General features: G+C 49.4%; 1 protein-coding gene across 1 annotated transcript in view; it reads right to left on the bottom strand.

Moving 5' to 3' along the window:
- BLK (BLK proto-oncogene, Src family tyrosine kinase) overlaps nt 1-25,181 on the bottom strand; it is a 139,552-nt gene that overhangs the window by 10,467 nt on the left and 103,904 nt on the right. Inside the window, exon 11 of the mRNA XM_075341247.1 lies at nt 15,252-15,402. Within this exon, the coding sequence (XP_075197362.1) occupies nt 15,252-15,402 (151 nt within the window). The remainder of the gene's footprint in view (nt 1-15,251; nt 15,403-25,181) is intronic.

Genomic DNA, 25,181 nt, shown 5'->3' on the forward strand with positions numbered 1-25,181 from the left:
TTTCTATTGGATTTAGATCAGGACTCTGGGCTGTGGCCAATCCATTGTTTCCAGGAGCTGCTTTCCCCATTTTGCTGTGTGGCAGAGGGCAGAGGGCATTGTCCTGCATGACAATTCCTGCTGATTGAGTGATGAGCGCAAGTAAGGAGCCACGTGTTGTGACGAAGGTTCTGATCCACACTTGTATTCACTCTGCCATGTAGCTTTATGAGAGGTCCAACTCCTGCTGCAGAAAACATTCCCCAAACCATGACGCTTCCTCCATCACCTTTCATTGACTTCTTAACACAATTTGGGTTCAGTCTTTCCCCAGTTTGTCGACGAACATAATGTTTCCCATCAGACCCAAATAAATTAAACTTCTTTCATCACTAAAATGATCTGTGGGTATTTCTCCTCTGTCCACACAACATGCTCCTAAGCAAAAGTGAGTCTAGCCTTGTGATTCTTTCTGCTAATGAGAGGTTTGGTCACTGCAGAGTGGGCTTTCAGTCCAAATGCTCTTAAACATCGTGACACTGTATGACGAGACAGATCATTACCCTGTTCAGTGCTGAACTGCCGAGCAATTCCAGCTGCAGTGTGCAAACGATTACCCATGGAGATTCTCCACATTATCCTGTCCTCTCTTACATTTGTCTTTCAAGGACGACCAGCCTTCCTGGGGGACTTGAAAGAGTTTATGATGTTGTAAAGATGCAATATTCTCGAAATCACAGACTCGGAACCACCAACTTCTCTTGCTATGGCTGTTAGGGTCACCCCTTTGGCCTTCATCTGGACAACCTGCTGCTGGAGGGTTTCAGTCACTTTGGAACGGTACACTATTTTTACAAAGTCAGTGCAAACTGGAAAATTAGGCTGCCAGTTACATAGGGATTGTCAGATGAGTAAGGAAATTAGCACCAAGTGCAGATTAACATCAATAACTTGCAGGGATCTGAAAGTGTTCTCTAATTTTGATCCGTGTTTTTTTCAATTATCTCATTTGCTTTACTATCATTTCAATTTATGAAATAAGCGGAAAATCGTGTGAGTTTCCTCATGTTAAGATATAATGACATAGGACAACACAATGACTGTAACATTTAGGAAATTGTATGTCCTCCAATTATGATCTCCAGTGTATATACTATATAGTGCAGCTGCAGCCTCTGTATGTGATAACATAGATGCAAATCTATGGAATGGAAACTTTCAGGTCTGATTTCTGACTGTTATTTCCGCCTTTTCCAAGTTCTGAAGAATCAAATGTAGCGTTTTGCTTCAAGAGTTTAATTTCTATATGAATGTAGAACTGATTGTCAAACTGCCAGTATCACTATGATGAGGTGAGTCTATGACTTCTGCTTTCACCGACGTAAACCCAAACCTGACAACCACCATCACAACGGCATGTTTTCCGAATGAGGTTGAAAGAAAAGGATCTGACACTTGTTATCCAGTGAAATTACCAGGAAGCATTACATGAGGCTCAAGAGCTTACAATCTAAAATAGAAGTGGAACGAGCGATGGGGACTGAGTGCTGATTTATTCCATTACGATCTGTTTAATGTAAAGTCTCAAATTTGGAATTGGTTAAAGTTAACAAGATTTAAACAGTCATACAGTTCAGGGAAGAGCATTCCAGAAAACAGGTGCAGCAGGAGAGAAGTCTCAAAGATGGAAATAATAGTTTGTGATGCAGGAAAACAAAATAAGAAGGTTATTGGCATCATGAGAAATATCTATCGAATGTACTATAGGTAACGATAACAACTCTTTCACAAAGTGAAGTTGGGGGGCCAATGTGCCGATTGGTGAAATCTCACCCATGTTCTATTAAAATCTGATTTTTCAAAACTAGAAAAGGAGGGGAAATAAAATAGATGGCCAATAAAGTACATGGATAATATCTCAGATGAGTGTTAGTTACTTCAAGAAGCTTTGAAAGGTCTCTGTGGGGGTGGACTTTATCTCTGTACAGGAAGTAGGTGTGTTACTGTCTCTGTACAGGAAGTGGGTGTGTGACTTTGTCTCTGAGCAGGAAGTGTAGGTGTAATTTTGTCTCTGTATAGGAAGTGGAGGTGTGACTTACAGGAAGTGAGGGTGTGATTTTGCCTCTGTACAGGTATCAGGGATGGAACTTTGTCTGTACAAGAAGTGGGTTGTGACTTTATCTCTCTACAGGAAGTAGGTGTGTGACCTTGTCTCTCTACAGGAAGTGGGTGTGTGACCTTGTCTCTCTACAGGAAGTGGGTGTGTGACTTTGTCTCTCTACAGGAAGTGGGTGTGTGACTTTGTCTCTCTACAGGAAGTGGGTGCGTGACTTTGTCTCTCTACAGGAAGTGGGGGTGTGACTGTCTCTCTACAGGAAGTGGGTGTGTGACTTTGTCTCTCTACAGGAAGTGGGTGTGTGACTTTGTCTCTACAGGAAGTGGGTGTGTGACTTTGTCTCTCTAAAGGAAGTGGGTGTGTGACTTTGCAAAGGACGTGAAGGTGTGACTTTCTCTCTGTACAGGAAGCATTAGAGGTCTTTGTATTTGTACAGGAAGTGGGGGTGTGTCTTTGTTTCTATACAGGAAGTGGGAGTGTGACTTTGTCTCTGTACAGGAAGTGGGTGTGTGTCTTTGTTTCTATACAGGAAGTGGGTGTGTGTCTTTGTTTCTATACAGGAAGTGGAAGTGTGACTTTGTCTCTGTACAGGAAGTGGGGGTGTGACTTTCTCTCTGTACAGGAAGCATTAGAGGTCTTTGTATTTGTACAGGAAGTGGGGATGTGACTTTGTCTCTGTAGAGGAAGTGAGGGTGTGACTTTGTCCCTGTAGAGGAAGTGGAGGTGGGACTTTGTCCCTGTAAAGGAAGTGGTGGAGGTCTTTGTATTTGTACAGGAAGCGGGAGTGTGACTTTGTCTCTGTACAGGAAGTGCAGGTGTGACTTTGTCTCTGTACAGGAAGGGGGGTGTGACTTTCTCTCTGTGTAGGAAGTGGTGGATGTCTTTGTATTTGTACAGGACATGGGGGTGTGTGTTGTGAATGTCACCTGAGTGGGTGCTGGTGTGAAGCGCCCTCTGGTGGCCAGGAATGGTAATGAAGCTGAGCCTGAATCTGTGACTCAAACAGGTGTTGGAATTAATTAAGAATCCAGGAAGTCCTATTGCAGATCAGCGTAGTGTATATAAAAAAGCAGTTTCTGCCTGGCGGCCGCTGGTGGTACATATTTCCTGCTGCTTCTGAAGATGGCTGAGAGTTCTCCCTTCAGTTTCTTCCATTTCTTCTGTGCCTGAATCTACTCCAGATAAGTTTTCTAGTTTCTGTGCTTAATTGCTGGAATTGCACTTAAGGGTGTTTCTGCTTATTCCATTTTGTTCTGTGTTTGGTTTCTTGTATGTGAGAATCTGTCTTTCTGCTTTTGTGAGCAGGGCAGTTCCTCCAGCAAGAAAGGGAGCTTGCTCCCTGTTCGGATTATTTGCACTTTAGAATATTATTTGTTCTGTGATTTTGTTTCTTCCCATTTTATCTGCAGTTCTGTTTAAAGTGTCTGGCAGAACAGTACCTGATATAGTAGGGGAAGACTGTGTGGTCTTGGGCCTTTTTCTATCAGGAGTTTGGTATATCTTGCAGGTTTTTTTGCTGGCCGCAATCAGTTATCTGTCCTATCCTGTTGTATCTAGTAAGTCGGACCACCTCACCTTTGCTAATCTATATTTTCTATCTGTGTATTGTGTTCTCTTACATCAACGTTACTAAATGTTGGTGGCTTGCAATTTCTTTGGGGACTGCTCCGAGACACGTTAGGAGTCCTCATTTCTATCTTTGATGTGTAGCAAGTTTCTCTGTCAGTAATGAGGTGTCTAGGTGTGTTAAGTACATCCCACTGCTACTTCTACTGTTGTCTGATAGATAGGGGATTGTGGTCAGCTTAGTTTCCAACTACTCTTGTGGTTTTGTTTTGTCCTGATTAATGGGATTTTTTGTGATCATCCATGGTTACCAGTTCATAACAGGTGTGACTTTGTCTCTGTACAGGAAGTAGGGGTGTGACTGTCTCTGAATAGGAAACACGGGTATGACTTTGTATCTTCACAGGAAGTGACGGTGTGACTTTCTCTCTGTACAGGAAGTGGGTGTGTTACTTTGTCTTTGTACAGGAAGTAGGGGTGTGACTGTCTCTGAACAGGAAACACGGGTGTGACATTGTCTCTGTACAGGAAGTGGGTGTGTGACTGTCTCTGTGCAGAAAGTGCATGTGTGACTGTGTCTGTCTCTGTACAGGAAGTGGGATGTGACCTTGTCTCTGTACAGGAAGTGGGTGTGAGACTGTTTCTGTACAGGAAGTATGGGTGTGACTGTCTCTGTGCAGGAAGTGCATGTGTGACTGTGTCTGTCTCTGTTCAGGAAGTGGGATGTGACCTTGTCTCTGTACAGAAAGTGCGGATGTGAATTTATCTCTGTATAGGAAGCGAGAGAGGTCTTTGTATTTGTACAGGAAGTGGGGGTGTGACTTAAGGGGGCTTTACACAGTAGCGATATCGCTAGCAATTTGTAGCGATAGTGAGCGTGTAAGTACCCGCCCCCGTTGCGCATGCGATTGTTTGTGATCGCTGCCGTAACGAACATTATCGCTACGGCAGCGTCACACATACTTACCTGGTCGTCGTCGTCGCTGTGACTGCCGAACAATCCCTCCTTCAAGGGGGAGGGACGTTCGGCATCACAGCGATGTCACCGCAACGTCACTAAGCGGCCGGCCAATCAAAGCGGAGGGGCGGAGATGAGCAGGACGTAACATCCCGCCCACCTCTTCCTTCCTCATTGTGGCCGGCGGCAGGTAAGGAGACGTTCCTCGCTCCTGCGGTGTCACACATAGCGATGTGTGCTGCCGCATGAGCGATGAACCACCTGGATAAACAACCCTTACCGATTTTTCAGTTTGGGACGACCTCTCCATGGTGAACGATTTTCACCATTTTTGAGGTCGCTTAAGGTCGCTGGTCAGTGTCACACGCTGCGATATCGTTAATGACGCCGGATGTGCGTCACTAACAATGTGACCCCGACGATAAAGCATTAACGATATCGTAGCGTGTAAAGCCCCCTTAAGTCTCTGTACAGGAATTAGTGGTTTGGGTATTTGCCTCTATACAGGAAATGGGGGTGTGACTTTGTCTTTGTACAGGGAGTGCAGGTGTGACTTTGTCTCTGACAAGGGAGTGAGGAAGGACTTTGTATTTGTACAGGAAGTGGGGATGTTTCTTTGTCTCTTTACAGGAATTATTGGGTTGGATATTTGCCTCTATACAGGAAATGGGGGTGTGGATTGTCTCACTATAGAAAGTGGGGGGGCCTTCTTTGCTGCACAGGAAGTAGTGGAGCGTCTTTGTCATGGTTCACCTCCCTGTCCACATGGCTAGGGGGCGGAGCCTTCTCTCGAGCCTCACTTCCAGACCCTGGATGCCTTAAAAGCTGGCATTTCCAGTGAATAAGTGCCGGCTATAAGCTTAGCACTGCTTTGCCTGTGATTGCTGGTCCTGTGAGTGATATCCTGATCTGTCTGTTCCTGTGCCTCCGTGCCCTTGTCTGTGTTCCATCCCCTGGTCGTCCCTCCTGTCCTCTGTCCCCTCTCCTATTTCCCCACTCGGTTGCTTCCTCGGTACTGACCTTGGCCTGACTTTGACTCCGCTTTTGCTCGTCCCTCCGGTCCTGCTTTTGCCCGTACGGTGTTTGACCCAGCCTGTGTGACTATTCCTTGCATGCTCTGCAGCTCTGCTTCTCAGCTGTGCTTTGAGGTAATGCATGAGAACGCTGTGAATTCACTTCCTGGTTCTCATTGCTCTGTGTAGTGTATTATGCTGCAGAGCTCTGGCTCCCCCTGGTGGCAGCATTACAGTATAGCCGGCCTCTATAGGCTTTATCTCCCATAGGAAAAAAAAAAAAAGACATTTATTTCTTTGTAGTGGGATCCAACTTTACAGCATAAAAGACTGTAATGGATCCACTCAGTACCTTGTGCGAGCAAGTAGCCAACCTTACGCAGCTGGTGCAGGATTTGGCTGCAGAGCATTGCACCCTGGTAGCTTCACACAACATTCTGCAGAGTGAGGTTTCTGCTTCTGCGAGGGGCACCTCGGTGGCAGTTACCTCACAAACCGTAGGACAGCATAGTCCCAATGATGGCCAACTGACCTCCCCCGAACCCACGGTGATGCTCCCCGATAAATTTTCGGCAGTGGTCCACTGAGGTACGGTGGAATGATTCTGCACTCAGGTGCCAATTTCGGAGAGGTCTTTCGGACTCCCTGAAAGACGCTTTGGCTCTGCACCCTCCTCCCAGCACCTTGGATGATGCGATGACGGAGGCAGTTCGTATGGACCACAGATTACGGGAAAGAAGGGGAACCATGTGCGAGATTCCGCCCCCTCTACCTAGGGCACCTTCTTTGCCGGCTATGGAACAGATGGAAGTTGGAGCCATCAGTCCGGATGAGAAGGAAAGGAGAAGACGCCGGGATCTCAAGCTGTGCTTCTATTGTGGACACCATGGACACTGGAGGAAAGACTGTCCGGCTTGCCCCTCCGCTAAACAGTCGTCGGGAAACTTCTAAGTCTGGGTAACGGTCGAGGAGCTTGCACAGACTATCAGGTACCTTTCCTCTCCTCCAATAAGATACTTCTGAATGTCGACCTCCGGGTCAAGGAGTCGGTCTGGTCTGCTACTGCCTTTGTTGACTGTGGGTCCGCTATGAACTTCATTGACTCTGAGTTGGTCCAAAGACTAGAGTTAGGGACAGTGAGGTTAGAAGGACCCATTCAACTCCTGGCAATTGATAAAACACCGCTGCCTCAAAACCTCATTCGGTTTGCTACAGAAAAATTTACTCTGGTGATCGGGTCTCTGCATTTTGAAACTATTTCTTGCTTTGTAATGGCCAATCTCCCTGCTGGATTAGTGTTGGGGTATCCATGGTTAAGGTTACATAATCCCGTTATTGATTGGGAGTGTCGTACCATAGTCAAATGGAGTCCTGCTTGTCATAAAAGGTGTTTACAATCTGTACCTGTGTTCTCCGTAAGTCCTGAGGGTCTTCCGGAATACCTGAGGGACTACGGAGATGTATTCTCAGAAACAGAGGCCGAGGTTTTGCCGCCTCATCGCCCATATGACTGTGCCATCGATTTACTTCCCAATACCAAATTGCCCAAGGCCCGTTTATATCACCTCTCGGGTCCAGAAAGGGCTGTTATGAAATCATACATATCTGATAGTATACGTAAAGGGCATATCCGTCCTTCTTCTTCCCCTGTGGCTGCTGGGTTCTTTTTTGTAAAGAAGAAGGACGGAGGATTAAGGCCATGTCTCGATTTCCGAGAATTAAACAAAATTACTGTGAAAAACACGTATCCGCTTCCACTCATCCCTGATCTCTACAACCAACTCTCTGAAGCCCGGTGGTTTACCAAACTAGATCTCAGGGGGGCCTATAATCTTATCCGTATTAGAGAAGGGGATGAGTGGAAAACGGCCTTTCTGACGTCAGAGGGGTTATTCGAGAATTTGGTGATTCCTTTTGGTCTAACAAATGCCCCTGCGGTGTTTCAAAATTTCATCAACGATATCTTCTCTGATTTTCTTGGTCGTTTTGTGGTCATCTATCTCGATGACATTTTGATTTATTCTGCCGATAGAGATACGCATATTATGCATGTTCGCTTAGTATTACAGAGATTACGTGATAACCATCTGTTTGCCAAGCTTGAAAAATGTGTTTTCTCTGTTCAGGAAATAGCCTTTCTTGGGTTACTCCTTTCTTGTGATGGGTTTAAAATGGACCCAGGAAAGGTGCAGGCTATTATGGATTGGGTGCAACCCAGGGATATCAAGGCGCTACTGTAACAGGGGCAGGGGGCGCCTCAGGGGGTGTAGTCATGGTCTCTCGCGCTGTGGGCGACAGGCTGACCCCCGGCCCGGCCGTCACTGTTAAAACAGAGGTGTTGTTTGTGGGGCAGAGTGTAGGTGGCAGGGACGCTTCCATGTGGGCAATTTGCTTCTCGGTGACACCTTTTTCTCTCAGCTCACAGGCCTCTTCACCACTCCCAGTAAAGAGCCACAGACAGGCAGTTGATGAACCAAGAAACATTTTATTGAACACAGCTTCCGCTCTTCTTTACACCTTTCAGCATCAAGCCACTTTGGTTTACAGGTTAAACTTCTTGCTGACGGTTCCTCTTTCCCGGTAACTTTCCCTTGCCTGCAGGGGACATGCGTTAACCCCCTAGTAGCTGCACACTGAACCCTGTTTCACTGTAGGGCAGATCTAGCACAAACTACCGGCTCCGGATAAGTTCTCACCTTTCCACTTCTTTGCCGGGGAACTGCTTCACTTGTTTTCTACGGGCGTTCCCATTTACCTTCACTTCCTTGTCAGGGCACTACCCTTCGCCTGCAGGGGCCACTTGTTATCCCCCTGATAGCTGCACTGCACTGTAGTACACACTACCGGCTTTGGGAATAGTCTTGACTCTTCCACTTCTTCTGCTACTGCACCACTTCCACACTCTGCCCCGTCACCTCAGACTTCTTTCTCCAGTCACATCTCACTGCACACTGGACTCTGCATTCAGAACCCTTCCTTCCCCACCTAGGCTGCCCTCCCCTCCTTCCCTGCCACTGTTACCAAGGGAACCACTGCTCTACACTGGCACCTAGTGGGGAAACAGTTTATGACAGGTAACATTTTACCATCAACATTTACAATTTGCCACCATACTACTGTGGCGTCTTCAGGGGGGGAAAAACCGCTCCTTCACTACCAGGGGTCCGACTACCCCTTACATTCCTCCCCTCTTTAACCTCAGCCTCCTGGCGAGGTTCGTACCTGCAAAACACCACATGTAGGAAAACACAATACTTAAAACACATAGACTAGCACACAAGTTTGGTGCCCGGAGTCCCTCCTCAGGCGCTCCCGGTCTTAGTCGCACATCTGCCCAGAGGCCCTCCTCAGGCGCTCCCGGTCTTAGCTGACCTTCTGCCAGGAGGCTATTTCCAAGCACTCCCGGTCTTTGGGTGGGCAGAAAATAACAAGACAACAAGATTCCTTCTTAACAGTCACGGAAGGAGTCCACGCACAGTTCTGCATTAAGCTCCTCCCGGGTTCAGTACTTTTAACGTTACTGTAACTGGAAACATTCACCGGCGTTCAACAGTACCGGTTTTCAACGGCAAACAAATCACTCTCTTCCGGACGATTACCTCCTCACTGCGGGGCCCGGCCATCATTTCTCTGGCTACCGTCTCGGCGAGGAACCTTTCCTGCACGGGGTCTACTACTGGCGGTGGGGACTTTCTCCGGGTCAGGGGCGCCGACTTCACTGGCTCCCAGACGAACCCCAATTCATCCACCTCTGATTCCTGAATATCCCACCAGGACGGGGCTTTGACTTCTGGGGGGGGGCGGAGGGCCTACCTGGTCGGACACTGGCGCTTCCGGAATCTGTACAGACGCTCCTGGTGGCCCGCTCCCCAGAGTTAGCCGGGACTTGTAGGTGGCCCGGACTTCCGTCGTCGTCTCCCCGGTAACAGCATCCCAGGTGGTAAACCACCTGATCTTCGCTGGTTTCTCTGAGACTCCAGTCACGGCCGGTATCATGCTTGCCGGCAACGTGATGGTGGGTACCTCTCCCACCGAGCTCTCCATCGGACGTTCTCTACTGCGTCCTACGGGCACCAGCGCGCCCGCTATGGCTTGCTTGTCTGTCCTGGCCTCCATTCTGTTTAGCGCAGGTAACTGGAACTGTTGCTTCTGCTGCTGGGATTGCAATGGCACCGGAGAGGGTGGAGGCGGTTCTTCTTTTCCCGCTTTTGCACACACTCCGCCCCCGGCTTCACCGACCAGGTCTGCATAGCGTTGGCGACGCCTTTTCTTTCTTGCGGCGACGCCCACGTCTCTAGACCTCTGCAGCTTCTTGGAGCAGGTACCTCCCCTCTTTGGGCGGTGCACTCCGGGCTTCTTCCTCCCAGGACAACCCAGCGCTTTTCGTTTGGCGCCAACTTTTCGCGCCTCTGCTGAGTCCATGAGGACGGCCGCCATCTTGCCGCCATCTTGTGGCCTGTTCAGCACGTCAGGCACCACTTGATCTTCCTCAAAATCTCTGGTCGGGGTTTCTTGCATGCAGGCTTCATCCTGCCGACTACGCCAGTTTGTAACAGGGGCAGGGGGCGCCTCAGGGGGTGTAGTCGTGGTCTCTCGCGCTGTGGGCGACAGGCTGACCCCCGGCCCGGCCGTCACTGTTAAAACAGAGGTGTTGTTTGTGGGGCAGAGTGTAGGTGGCAGGGACGCTTACATGTGAGCCATTTGCTTCTCGGTGACACCTTTTTCTCTCAGCTCACAGGCCTCTTCACCACTCCCAGTAAAGAGCCACAGACAGGCAGTTGATGAACCAAGAAACATTTTATTGAACACAGCTTCCGCTCTTCTTTACACCTTTCAGCATCAAGTCACTTTGGTTTACAGGTTAAACTTCTTGCTGACGGTTTCCTCTTTCCCCGGTAACTTTCCCTTGCCTGCAGGAGACATGCGTTAACCCCCTAGTAGCTGCACACTGAACCCTGTTTCACTGTAGGGCAGATCTAGCACAAACTACCGGCTCCGGATAAGTTCTCACCTTTCTACTTCTTTGCCAGGGAACTGCTTCACTTGTTTTCTACGGGCGTTCCCATTTACCTTCACTTCCTTGTCAGGGCACTACCCTTCGCCTGCAGGGGCCACTTGTTATCCCCCTGATAGCTGCACTGCACTGTAGTACACACTACCGGCTTTGGGAATAGTCTTGACTCTTCCACTTCTTCTGCTACTGCACCACTTCCACACTCTGCCCCGTCACCTCAGACTTCTTTCTCCAGTCACATCTCACTGCACACTGGACTCTGCATTCAGAACCCTTCCTTCCCCACCTAGGCTGCCCTGCCCCTTCCTTCCCTGCCACTGTTACCAGGGGAACCACTGCTCTACACTGGCACCTAGTGGGGAAACAGTTTATGACAGGTAACATTTTACCATCAACATTTACAATTTGCCACCATACTACTGTGGCGTCTTCAGGGGGGGAAAAACCGCTCCTTCACTACCAGGGGTCCGACTACCCCTTACACTACAACGCTTTTTGGGTTTCGCAAATTATTATCGAAGGTTCATTAAGGGGTTCTCTCAAATTGCCAAGCCATTGACTGACCTTACACGGAAAGGGGCAGATCTGCAGAACTGGTCGCAAACGGCTGTCCAGGCCTTTCTTGAGTTAAAGGACCGGTTCATGTCCGCCCCGGTCCTGGTACAGCCTGACCTCGAGGCGCCGTTTATTGTGGAGGTGGACGCTTCAGAGGTGGGGGTGGGAGCTGTTCTCTCTCAGGGCCCTGGTACTCTGACTAATCTGCGACCATGTGCGTTCTTCTCCAAGAAATTCACTCCGGCTGAGAGGAACTATGATGTGGGTAACCGTGAATTATTGGCGGTAAAGTTGTTATTCGAAGAATGGAGGCATTTTTTGGAGGGTGCTGTTCACCGTATTACTGTCATCACTGATCATAAAAACCTTGCGTATATCGAGTCCCCCAAGAGATTGACGCCTCGACAAGCGAGGTGGGCTCTTTTCTTTTCTAGATTTCATTTTTGTATTACTTTTCGGCCGGGGTCTAAAAACGTGAGGGCAGATGCACTGTCTCGTAGTTTGGACCCGGTGTCACCTCCAGAGCCTCCTTCCTCCATTCTTCCGCGAGGGGTGGTGGTCGCTGCATTGTCATCCGAGTTGGAAGCTGAGGTCAGGGAGGCCCAGTCCTCAGCGCCATCTTCCGCTCCAGACACTAAACTGTTTGTCCCTTTGCATCTCCGGTTACGGGTACTTCAAGAGTTCCATGAGTCCGTACTTAGTGGCCATCCTGGAGTTACAGCCACTCGCAGGGCTGTTGCTTGACTGTTTTGGTGGCCATCTCTTCACTCTGTTGCTCGGTTTGTGTCTGACTGTGCTACATGTGCCCGTGCTAAGGTATGTTGTAACCGGCCGGCCAGGGAACTGGTTCCATTACCTGTTCCTGAAAGACCATGGACCCACTTGTCCATGGATTTCATTATGGACCTCCCTGTCTCAAATGGTATGACTGTGATCTGGGTGGTGGTGGATCGTTTTAGTAAACAGGCACATTTTGTTCCCCTCTCCGGTCTACCTTCTGCTGCGGCCCTTGCCAACCACTTTATTGACCAGGTGGTTCAGTTACATGGGTCGCCCCTGAATATTGTGTCTGACAGGGGGGTACAATTCATTTCTCGGTTTTGGAGGGCCTTGTGCAGATGGTTGGGAATTGAGTTGTCCTTCTCGTCCGCCTATCATCCCGATTCCAATGGGCAGACGGAAAGGACAAATCAGACCCTTGAGCAAATCCTGCGGTGCTTGGTTTCTGCTCACCAGGAGGATTGGTGTACGTTTTTGCCCCTTGCGGAGTTTGCATTCAATAGCAGAGTCCATCAGTCTACGGGAACTTCTCCCTTCTTCTGTAATTACGGGTTTCACCCTCACTTCGGGACCTTCTCTAGAGTGGATTCGGGGTGTCCAGGGGCCGACTCCATCGTTCAGCATCTGGGGGAGGTGTGGAAGGGGGTACGGCGGTGCATCGTGACGGCTCAACAGTCCCAGAAACGCCAAGTGGACAAACGCCGTTCTCTGGGACCCCCTTTCAGGTGGGGGACAAAGTGTGGTTGTCCACTCAGAATATCAGGCTCAGGGTTCCGTCTGCTAAGTTGGGTCCTAAGTTTATAGGGCCCTATGAGATCATCGAAGTGATCAACCCGGTGGCCTTTTGGTTGCAACTGCCCCAGACCTTGTGTATTCCCAATGTGTTTCATACCTCCTTGCTTAAGTCATTTGTTCCTTCGGTGGTGGATTCTCAGACCACTCCGGCTCCGATATTGGTGGACGGTGAGGAGGAGTACGAGATCCAGCGTATTATCGATTCTCGTTGGGTTCGTCATTCCCTCCAGTATCTGATCCATTGGAAGGGTTACGGTCCGGAGGACAGGTCATGGGTTGCGGCTCAATCCGTTCGGGCCGATCGGTTAATTGCGGCTTTCCACCGGAAGTATCCTGGGAAGCCTGGGGGTCCGGTGGCCCCCCCTTGAGGAGGGGGTACTGTCATGGTTCGCCTCCCTGTCCACATGGCTAGGGGGCGGAGCCTTCTCTCGAGCCTCACTTCCAGACCCTGGATGCCTTAAAAGCTGGCATTTCCAGTGAATCAGTGCCGGCTATAAGCTTAGCACTGCTTTGCCTGTGATTGCTGGTCCTGTGAGTGATATCCTGATCTGTCTGTTCCTGTGCCCCCGTGCCCTTGTCTGTGTTCCATCCCCTGGTCGTCCCTCCTGTCCTCTGTCCCCTCTCCTATTTCTCGGTTGCTTCCTCGGTACTGACCTTGGCCTGACTTTGACTCCGCTTTTGCTCGTCCCTCCGGTCCTGCTTCTGCCCGTACGGTGTTTGACCCAGCCTGTGTGACTATTCCTTGCATGCTCTGCAGCTCTGCTTCTCAGCTGTGCTTTGAGGTAATGCATGAGAATGCTGTGAATTCACTTCCTGGTTCTCATTGCTCTGTGTAGTGTATTATGCTACAGAGCTCTGGCTCCCCCTGGTGGCAGCATTACAGTCTTTTTCTTTCTGCTCCTGCTGTCCTATCAAATTGTATAGTGGCTGGAGCAATGCATGCTGAGAAGTGAGAGAAAGGAATCTCCAGTACCTATAGTGCTGGAAAAATTCTGCTAAACATAGACCACCCAATCACAAAAGAATGGATGGCAAGTTACTATAATGTGACTCTGTAAGTGGTCATCTAGCTGCTATAAAAATGGCTAAGTTTGCATGTATGCTAGTCTGTTTAACAGATCCCAGGCCTTCCCCCTTTTAAGCCATGCACAGGGATCTTATTCAGAGGCCTCTGGGCTGGAGCCAATGATTCAGATGCTGGCTGTTAGTGCAGGCTGGCAGGAGTAACTAAGTCACTGGGTCACAACCAGGAGCGCAGACAAGGTACAAAATCAGCAAGCAAAAGTATGGTGAGGAAACAGGCCAAGATCAGACAACAGCGAAACAACAAAACATGAGGCAGCAGGTAAAAGCATATGACTGAAGAAGCGAAGACAAAAGGATGTCTGTCAGCAGTAACTTGCGTTCTTCAGATTGCGTACTTCAGTCGCAATCCGCGGAAAACAGCGGAATCCGTTAACGGATTCCGCTGTTTTCCAGAGACTTATATGGACGACGGATTGTGACAGAAGTACTTGCGTTGCTTCCGCTGGCCGACGCTGCGTTGCTTCCACCGGGCGCAAGGAACGCAGCATGTAATGTTTTTTGAGCAGCGGAATCCTTAGGATTTCACTGCGCATGCTCTCTCTGGTTCTCTGCACACATAACCAGGGTAAACATCGGGTTACTAAGCAAAGCGCTTTGCTTAGTAACCCGATATTTAACCTGGCTACGTGTGCAAGGAGCTAGCGCTAAGCGGTGTACGCTGGTAACCAAGGTAAATATCGGGTAACCAAGCAAAGTGCTTTGCTTCGTTACCCGATATTTACCCTGGCTACGTGTGTCGGGACTTACCCGCTCGGCTCCGCCCCCTCCCGCACACCACTCCGCATGTACACACGCACACACACACAGACACACACACACACACACACACACACACACTCACCTGTCCCCTGCCATGCAGTCCCCGCGGCACTGACGTCCTCAGCGCCATGGCCCCGTTCAGCTCCACCCACCCCGCACTCTGCCCCCCGCACACATTCTCGGCGGCCAAACGATAAGCTGATGATCACCTGGCGACCGGCTGCTGTGAGCGATCAGCTGATCACCCGGCGGCAGACTATTGTGAACGATCAGCTGATCACCCGGCGGCTGGGTGATCAGTTGATCATTCACAATAGTCTGCCACTGGTAAAATTGTAAAGAAAAAAAAGCAGATTCCGTTGTTTTGTACGATCCGTTGCATCCGTAGTGCCACTATATGCAACGCATCCGTTGCATCCGTCACACAACGCAATGCACACACAAATACTGCCAGTCCGGTTGCACAAGAGGAGCCAGCCCGCCTAGTCTAATTAGCTGGACAGAACCTTGGCCTTCTAGAGGTTCTGGTCTCGATATCTTCGTCATCACCAGTGAATACAGTGATGACATCCGGGAGGAGAAGTGACAGAGCAGGGGACATCGCAAAACACCTGATCCCCTGTTACTCACCCTCTTTGGCTATGTATTCGGTGTCAATAATTCTCGCTAGTCCAAAATCTCCTATTTTGCAGCACAGGATATCAGACACCAGGACGTTGGCGGCTCTCAGGTCTCTGTGGATGTAATTCTTCTTTTCAATGTACGCCATGCCCTCCGCCACCTGAAATCAGAGCAACATGATCAATCTCACTTGCTGAATGTTGGTGATGTATCCTGATCACAGTTTTACTTTCGGCATTTTCCCAAAACATGTGTTTTGGGCAAATCCCCATATGACATAGCTCTGCACAGTAGCTGTATACTCATTAAGGTGGTAGGTTTTTAACCCCTTCCTGCTCCATGACATACTATTACTGGTGCATGGTGTAGGCTCAGGAGCTGAGCTCACTCCACACAAAGCAGGTAATGGCTGTGTTATACAGTTAGCATCCGACTAGTAGCAGCAACCAGAGCTAGGTCCACCTGCTACTATTTAACTCCTTAAATACCATTGTCAATCTTTAACACCAGGCGGTCGCGTGCTGGAGTACATAGGAATTTATACAGGTACGGGAGTACTTCCCACACCACTTGTACAAGGCGCCTAATTCATAAAGTCCCTTTATGCAACTGCAGATTTGAGAATCCTCAGAGAGCACTCTGCACACTGTCAGGATTCTCTGGGAGCAGGCGGTCGTGTGCTGAAGTACATAGGTACATAGGAATACCTACAGGTACCGGAGTACATTCCACAGCACTTGTACGAGCACCTAATTCAGTAAGTCACTTTATGCAACTGCCAATTTGTGAATCCTCAAAGCACACATTGCACACTGTCAGGATTCTCTGGGAGCAGGTGGTCACATGCTGGAGTACATAGAAATTTATACAGGTACTGTAGTACATTCCACAGCACTTGTACGAGGCGCCCAATTCATTAAGTCATTTTATGCAATGCAGGTTTGTGAATCTTCAGAGCGCACACTGCACACTGTCAGTATTCTTCAGGAGCAGACGGTCGCGTGCCCGAGTACATAGGAATACATACGAGTACTGGAGGACATTCCTCAGCACTTGTAAGAGGTGTCTAATTCATTAAGTCCCTTTATGCAACCTCAGATTTGTGAATCCTCGGAACACATACTGCACACTGTCAGGATTGTTCAGGAGCAGACGGTCATGTGCTGAAGTACATAGGAATTCATATAGCTACTGGAGTACATTCCACAGCACTTGTAAGAGGTGCCTAATAGTGATGAGCGAGCATGCTTGTAACTACTCGGTACTCGCACGAGTATCGCTGTACTCGGGCTGCTCGGCGGGGACCGAGTAATCTCGCGATACTTGTGCTGTACTCGTGGTCTTCATTTCTGCATGTTGGCGCTCTTTTGAGAGCCAGCCCTCATGCAGGGATTGGCTGGCAGACCACTGCAATGCCACAGCCCTGTTAGTTGTGGAATTGCAGTGATTGGCCGGCCTGCACAGCGTGACCGAGCCTTTATACCGGCCGGCGCGCTGTGCTCTGCTCACAGCCATCCAGACAGTCAGTGCAGGGAGAGTGTCGCTGATTCAGGGAAAGCTTTGCGGCCCTTTATAGCTTTTTCAGTTGCAGGGCTGCAAACAGTGTGACCAAAAGTCCTTCTCAGGACTATTCTAGTTGTATACAGGCAGGCAGGGTATAGCCAGGTCGGAGTACAGTAGCAGAGTCCTTCTCAGGACTATTGTTGCTATATACAGGAAGGGTATAGCCAGGTCTGAATACAGGCTAGTGACCAGAAGAGTCCTTGTCAGGACTATTGTACCAGTATACAGGCAGGCAGGCAGGCAGGGTATATAGCCATTCCTAGTGGTGACCGTATACCAGCCTTCATCATATCTGGGGCTGGTGTACACAGTGTAAAACAGTCCAGATAGTGTCTGACTTGTCTGTAATTGTCGCTCCCCAAAAAAACCTGTTAGGTTCTTATTGCGTCCGTGCTTGGTTTTTAAAACCGCACGTGTGTGCCTGTTGGTGGCAGCGTACAGGTGCACTTGTGTGCAATTTCCACAAACTTTGATATAACGCACAAGTAGTGAATATACACGTCAGCAGTGCACAGCATTGCAAAATGCGCAAGGGCATTGGCAAGGAACAAGGAAGTGGACGTGATGGTGGTGCAGGCAGAGGCCGAGGTCGTGGGCAAGCTCTAATTTCGCCACAACAAAGGGCCACATCTAGTCGCTCGCACGTCCTGTCCCAAATTCTTGGGGACCGCAGCAGTACACCGCTCTTGAACCAAGACCAGTGTCAACAGGTTGTTAGTTGGATAGCAGATAAATAATGCTTCCAGTCAGATTGGCACCACCACAAACACTCTGTCTTCCACACGGTCAAGTGTCAGTAGCCGTGATACTGCACCGCACATTTCTGAACCTGTTCCTCCTTCCTACCACCAGGCTGAGTACACGTCCTCCTCGGACATTAATGATCCCACACTTGGACACTCGGAAGAGCTGTTCACGTTTCCATTCACACATTCTGGCCTCTCGCCAGCTCATATTGAAGTGGGTCATGAGGAGATCGTCTGTACAGATGGCCAAATATTTGAGCAGCCACGTTCTCACGAAGTTGGCAACGTGTCTCAACAAGTGGTGGACGATGATGAGACACAATTGTCAGGAAGTCAGGAGGAGGAGCAGGGTGCGGAAGAGGAAGACGACGTGGTGGATGATCCAGTAACTGACCCAATCTGGCAGGAGGATATGCAGAGCGAGGACAGCAGTGCACAGGGGGAGGGAGGCGTAGCATCACAACAGGCAGTAAGAAGCAGGGTGGTGGCCCCAGGCAGAAGTCAGGCAACCGTTCCCCGGAACAACACGACGACACAAGGTGCCTGTACAAATGTTAGGTCTTCCCGAGTCTGGCAGTTTTTTAAGTTGGATCCAGATGATTCAAAAAAGGCCATTTGCAACACCTGCCGTGCCAGCATCAGCAGGGGTACCAAAACTAGCAGCCTGACCACCACCAGCATGATCAGGCACATGTCAGCCAAGCACCCGACTTTGTGGGAAGTACAACAGAGTCGAGGAGCAGTGCTTGCTGATGTCACTGCTACGTCTTCGCTGGTTGTGCATGCGAGCCAATCCCCTGTCCATGCTGCCTGCGAACAAGCCTCCTCCACTCCTGCACCTGCAGTTGCCTACGCAGAAAGAACACCATCATCAAGCACGTCCTTGTCCCAGCGCAGAGTTCAGTTATCCATTCAGCAAACCTTTGAACGCAGGCGCAAATACACTGCCAACACCCCACATGCCACAGTTCTAAATGCTAACATTTCGCGACTGCTTGCGCTGGAAATGTTGCCTTTTAGGCTGGTGGAGACAGAAGCATTCCGTGACCTGATGGCGGCAGCTGTCCCACGTTACTCGGTCCCCAGCCGCCACTATTTCTCCCGGTGTGCCGTCCCCGCGTTGCATAACCACGTGTCACAAAACATCACACGTGCCCTGAACAACGCTGTTTCACCCAAGGTCCACCTAACCACAGACACGTGGACAAGTGCTTGTGGGCAAGGCCGCTACAACGCGTTGACGGCACACTGGGTTAATATTGTGGAAGCTGGGACCCAGTCTGAGCGAGGGACGGAACACGTCCTTCCCACACCAAGGTTTGCAGGCCCTACCTCAGTCAGTGTTTCACCCACACTCTACAGCTCCGGAATGTCATGCTCTTCAGCCTCCTCCTCCTCCTGCGCATCCTCATCCACTGTACCCTCCACACCAGTCACAAGCTGGAAGCACTGCAGCACTGCCTCGGCGAAGCGGCAACAGGCTGTGCTGAAGCTAATCTGCATAGGTGACAAACCCCACAATGCAGAAGAGCTGTGGACAGCTCTGAAACAGCAGGCCGATCACTGGCTCACACCTCTGAACCTAAAGCCAGGAAAGGTCGTGTGTGACAATGGCCGGAACCTGGTGGCGGCTTTGAGGCGAGGCCAGCTGACACATGTTCCATGCGTGGCCCATGTGCTCAACCTCGTGGTTCAGCGGTTTCTAAAGTCATACCCAGAGCTGTCTGATCTGCTGGTAAAAGTTTGCCGCCTGTCTGCACATTTTCGAAAGTCACCTACTGCTTCAGCCGGCCTTGCCGGCTTTCAGCGCAGTTTGCATCTTCCGGCTCACAGACTGGTGTGTGATGTCCCCACGCGTTGGAATTCAACTCTGCACATGTTGGTCAGGATATGTGAGCAGAAGAGGGCAGTTGTTGAGTACCTGCATCACCTAAGCCGTCGGGAAATGGGTCAAACTCCGCACATAACACCTGAGGAGTGGAGATGGATGTCAGACCTATGTACCATCCTCCAAAACTTTGAGGACTCCACCAAGATGGTGAGTGGTGATGACGCCATTATTAGCATCACCATACCGCTACTCTGCCTTCTAAAACGGTCTCTGCTGAAAAACAAACATGATGCATTGCAGGCGGAGCGCGATGAGTTGCAGCAAGAAACAGTAGTGGGTGTGGGTGATAACACACAGCCCAGCCTCGTCTCATCACAATGTGCAGTGGAGGACTATGACGAGGAGGAGGATGAAGACATGGAGCAACTCTCCGGCCAAATTGAGGATATGACATGCACACCAGTCATATCCTCGGTTCAGCGTGGCTGGCCAGAGGACAGGGTAGATGAGGAGGAGGAGGAGGAGGAGGAGGAGGACAGCATGTTCAGTCATCTTGTTGGTCAGGCTACTGAAGTCCTGGCTGTTAAGAGTCTGGCGCACATGGCTGACTTTATGGTAAGCTGCCTGTCTCGTGACCCTCGCGTTAAGAACATCTTGGCCGACAATCATTACTGGTTGGTAACACTGTTAGACCCACGCTACAAGGAGAACTTTTTGTCTCTTATTCCCGTGGAGGAGAGGTCAACCAAAATGCAGCAGTTCCGGAAGGCCATAGTCACGGAAGTAGGCAAAGCATTCCCCTCACAAAACGCTAGCGGCATAGGTCAGGAATCAGTGGACAACCGAGGCGTACAGCCGAGAGAGGCACAAGTCCAATCCGCCAGAGGTAGGGGAACAGTCTTTAAGATGTGGGACAGTTTTCTCAGCCCCTCACGTACCACAGCCCCTGAGGTGCGGGGTAGTGCCACAAGAAATCCTAAGTTTGCCCAGATGCTGAAGGAGTACCTTGCAGATCGAACAACTGTACTCCGACATTCCTCTGTGCCTTACAATTATTGGGTATCCAAGCTGGACACGTGGCATGAATTGGCTCTCTACGCCTTGGAAGTCCTGGCCTGCCCTGCTGCTAGCGTTTTGTCAGAGCGTGTTTTTAGTGCCGCAGGTGGAATCATTACAGATAAACGCACCCGCCTGTCAACTGAAAATGCTGACAGGCTGACTCTGATCAAGATGAACAAGGGTTGGATTGGGCCAGACTTCACCACACCACCAGCAAATGAGAGCGGAATTTAAAGTTTGCCATGTACCTCCACTCACCCATGGGTACACACTTCTGGACTTTGGATAATCGCTGGACTGCTCCTCCTTCTCCTCATGCGCCACCATGATGATGACCGTTACAAATTGCAATACTTAGGCCTTTGTTTCAGGTATACCCCCAGTGGTAAATTTTTTCGCCCATTCTTTGCAGAATGGACATTACAACGACAGGAGACCCGCTCCTTTGCAATGGGAACAATGTTTTGAGGCCCTCATGCACGTCTCTACCCAGGGACAACGTGGAGCCTCCCAATTTTTGGCTGCCCTGCCTAAGGGCTATACTACAATAGACCCACTTCCTTACAATGGGCACTTCAGGTTTACAGGCCATCATGCACGTCTCTATCCAGGGACAATGTGGAGCCTCCCAATTTTTGGCTGCCCTGCCTAAGGGCTATACTACAATAGACCCACTTCCTTACAATGGGCACTTCAGGTTTACAGGCCATCATGCACGTCTCTATCCAGGGACAATGTGGAGCCTCCCAATTTTTGGCTGCCCTGCCTAAGGGCTATACTACAATAGACCCACTTCCTTACAATGGGCACTTCAGGTTTACAGGCCATCATGCACGTCTCTATCCAGGGACAATGTGGAGCCTCCCAATTTTTGGCTGCCCTGCCTAAGGGCTATACTACAATAGACCCACTTCCTTATAATGGGCACTTCAGGTTTACAGGCCCTCATGCACGTCTGTATGCAGGGGCATTGGTGAACCTCACAATTTTGGACTGCCCTGGCAAAGGAAAATACTACAAAGACTCACTTCCTCAAAATGGGCACATTAGACTCAAGAGGCCTTCATGTACGTCTCTTCTCAGGGACATCGGAGTGCCACACAATGTTTTACGTAAAATCTTTCATGTATTAATCTCAAAAAGTAACATACACCAGCTCTATCTCACTATTGGGTATGTGCCCTTAACATTTCCGCCATGAAAAATCATTTTGGGGTCATTTTGGAAGGTTTTCTGGTGAGTCCGTAAAAATGGCGTAAAACGCGGACAAAATTGTTCACAGCTGTGACTTTTCAGTGATAAATGCTTCAAGGGGTCTTCCCCATGCTGTTGCCATGTCATTTGAGCACTCTTCTGAGACTTTTGTGACATTTTTAGGGTTTCTCCATGCTGCCGGGGGGTCATTTCACAAAAATACTCGGGTCTCCCATAGGATAACATTGGGCTCGTTGCTCGGCCCGAGTACACGAGTATCTTGGGAGGCTCGGCCCGAGCTTCGAGCACCCGAGCTTTTTAGTACTCGCTCATCACTAGTGCCTAATTCATTAAATCCCTTTATGTAACTGCAGATTTATGAATCCTCACAGTGCACACTGCACACTGTCAGGATTCTCCAGCAGCAGATGGACGTACATACAGGTACTGCAGTATATTCCACAGCACTTGTAAGAGGCATCTAATTCATTAAAGAAGTTGTCCAGTTACCAAACTGATTTTTTTTTTCTGATAAATCTTGCTAATAAGTGCCCTCAACACATCTATTATGTTTTTTCAGCAAAATTACCTTTTATTGTGCACTAGCAGCACATGCTCATTGCTGGCTCCATCTCTGATGGGGTTAATCTCTCCTCTGACTTCTTGTGTTCAGTTCCTACAAGTCCCAGAATTCTTTGTGGCTCTAGGGCGGTGTCTAGCTTATCTAACACACCCACTGTGTGTAACACCCCCACTCTCCTCTCCACCCAAAGCCTCCTCCCTGACCCTGCCTCTTCCCTGTGTGGATGAGAGAAATCACACAGAGACAGCAGCAGCAGCTCCCAGCTCTGCACAACCAGGGGAAGAAAGTGTGTGTGTGTGTGTGTGAGTGTGTGTGTGAGCGTGTGTGTGTGTGAGTGTGTGTGTGAGCGTGTGTGTGTGTGTGTGTGTGTGTGTGTGAGTGTGTGTGTGAGTGTGTGTGTGAGCGTGTGTGTGTGTGTGTGTGAGTGTGTGTGTGAGCGTGTGTGTGTGTGTGTGTGTGTGTGTGAGTGTGTGTGTGAGTGTGTGTGTGAGCGTGTGTGAGTGTGTGTGTGAGTGTGTGTGAGTGTGTGAGTGTGTGTGAGTGTGTGTGTGAGTGTGTGTGTGTGTTTTTGTGAGTGTTTGTGTGTGTGTGTGTGTATGTATGTGTGAGTGTGTGTGTGTGTGTGTGTGTGTTTTTGTGAGTGTGTGTGTGTGAGTGTGTGTGTGTGTATGTATGTGTGAGTGTGTGTGTGTGTGTTTTTGTGAGTGTGTGTGTGTGTGTATGTATGTGTGAGTGTGTGTGTGTGTGTTTTTGTGTGTGTGTGTGAGTGTTTGTGTGTGTTTGTGTGTGAGTGTGAGTGTGAGTGTGTGTGTGTATGTGTGAGTGTGTGTGTGTGTACAGAAATTATGATTATTAGCTGGCGCAACATGTGAAAAAAATAATTGGGGAAAAAAAAGTGAGGGGGTGATGAGATTGCTTTTTTCCCTCTTGCCTAGTCTGTGTGTCGTCCGTATCATCCGCAAACCGCATATGACCGGATCCTGTGGATTAAATGTGCAGCGCATGCAACCGTTATTTTACCGGATCCTTCTGCAGCGGGACACAGAATGTATCGGCCGGCGCTGGAGTCAGCTGACTCCTGATCTCACAGCCCGCACACGCTGCAATGGCTGCAGGTGGGCTCATTCACATGACCGTTCCGTTTGTCCTGGTCAGTTCCTGTTTTTTTGCGGCCCCACGGACAGGACCATCTTTTCATTGTCTTTTGTGTAGGATCGGATGGTACACGGTAGCACTTACATGTGCATCCGATCTTACAAAAAAACCCACATCGGATGCCGTATGTCCGCTCCGTTATTATGGAACATGTCCTATTCTGTTCCGTAATAACGAACCGTGACTCAACACAAGTCAATGGGTCCGCAAAATTCCCGGAAGCAACACGGAAGCACTTCCATGTGACTTCCGTTGGGTGCCCGTGCAGTCAGTGTCCCGCTCCAGCCCCAGCCCCACAGCTGCCCGCTCAGCAGTGTCAGCAGCGGCCCGCACTGCAGTGTCAGCTGCCGCGGGGATGACCAGCGCTACAGTCAAGAGGTTAGTAAGTTCATTACCTACGGTGATGAAGTCCTGCCCTCCTGACGTCAGCGGTCGTCACTGCCTTCTATGTCCGCCGCTTGTCACATCACCTCTCGCTCTCGACCCGAGACTGTGACTAGTGGTGACGTCATGGGCCGCTCGCGATACTTTGTTTGTGAAGGCGGCGGTCATTGAACTCGGTGACAGCACTGCTGTCAGGAGTTCAGCGATCATCGCAGGTAATATACCTCGCTAACCTCCTGATAGCAGCACTCGTCATGCCCTGCAGTGACCTGGGCTGACCTATTGATGTTAGCTCAGGTCACTGCACGGCTCTCCCAGCAAATAGGGAACATTCTGTTCTTCATTGACTGGGACATTGACTATGGTATGAATCATCGTGGGACCCCCTTGTATTACACCAGACCTGGATTTGTTTTTCTTTCTAATAAATTGGTGAAAGAGGGAATGTGTTGGGGAGTGTTTTTTCAAATAAAAATGTGTTTGTTGTCTATTTTTTTTTTTTTTTTTATTACTGCCTGGGTTTGTGATGTCGGGTATCTGATACACGCCTGACATCACTAACTCCAGGGCTTGATGCCAGGTGACATTACACATCTGGTATTAACCCCATATATTACCCCGTTTGCCACCGCACCAGGGCAACGGGATGAGCTGGCGCGAAGCACCAGGACTGGCACATCTAATGGATGCGCTACTTCTGGGGCGGCTGCAGCCTGCTATTTTTAGGCTGGGGAGTGTCCAATAACGGTGAACCTCCCTAGTCTGAGAATACCAGACCACAGCTGTCCGCTTTACCTTGGCTGGTGATCCAATTTCGGGGGACCCCGTGTTTGTTTTAAATTATTTAGTTAATTTAAAATAACAGCATGGGGTGCCCTCTGTTTTGGATTACCAGCCAAGGTGAAGCTGCCAGCTGTGGTTTGCAGGCTGCAGCCGTTTGCTTTACCCTAGCTGGCTACAAAAGATAGGGGGACCGCATGTCATTTTTTTTTATTTATTTATTTATTTTTTGGCTAAATACAAGACTAAGCACCTTAGTGCCACATGAAAGTCACAAAAGGGTGCCAGCTTAGAATATGCAGGGGGGTAGGACATTATATATGTCTTTCTTATCTATCTATCTATCTATCTATCCAGCCCTCTATTCATTCATTCACTCATTCATTCATCCATCCCTCTATCCCTCTGTCCCTATATCTATCTATCCAGCCCTCTATTCATTCATTCATCCCTCTATCCCTCTGTCCCTATATCTATCTATCCATCTCTATATCTACTCATCTATTTATTTTTCTTGCTGCTTCCGTTTTTTGCGGTCCGCAAAAAAAACGGAAGGCACGCAGATGTCACACGGATGCCACTAGGATGCATCAGTGAAAAAAAGGACCGGTTTTTGTGGCCCGCAAAAACGGAACGGTCATGTG

The sequence above is a fragment of the Anomaloglossus baeobatrachus genome, chromosome 3, assembly GCF_048569485.1.
Source record: "Anomaloglossus baeobatrachus isolate aAnoBae1 chromosome 3, aAnoBae1.hap1, whole genome shotgun sequence".
Taxonomy (NCBI): domain Eukaryota; kingdom Metazoa; phylum Chordata; class Amphibia; order Anura; family Aromobatidae; genus Anomaloglossus; species Anomaloglossus baeobatrachus.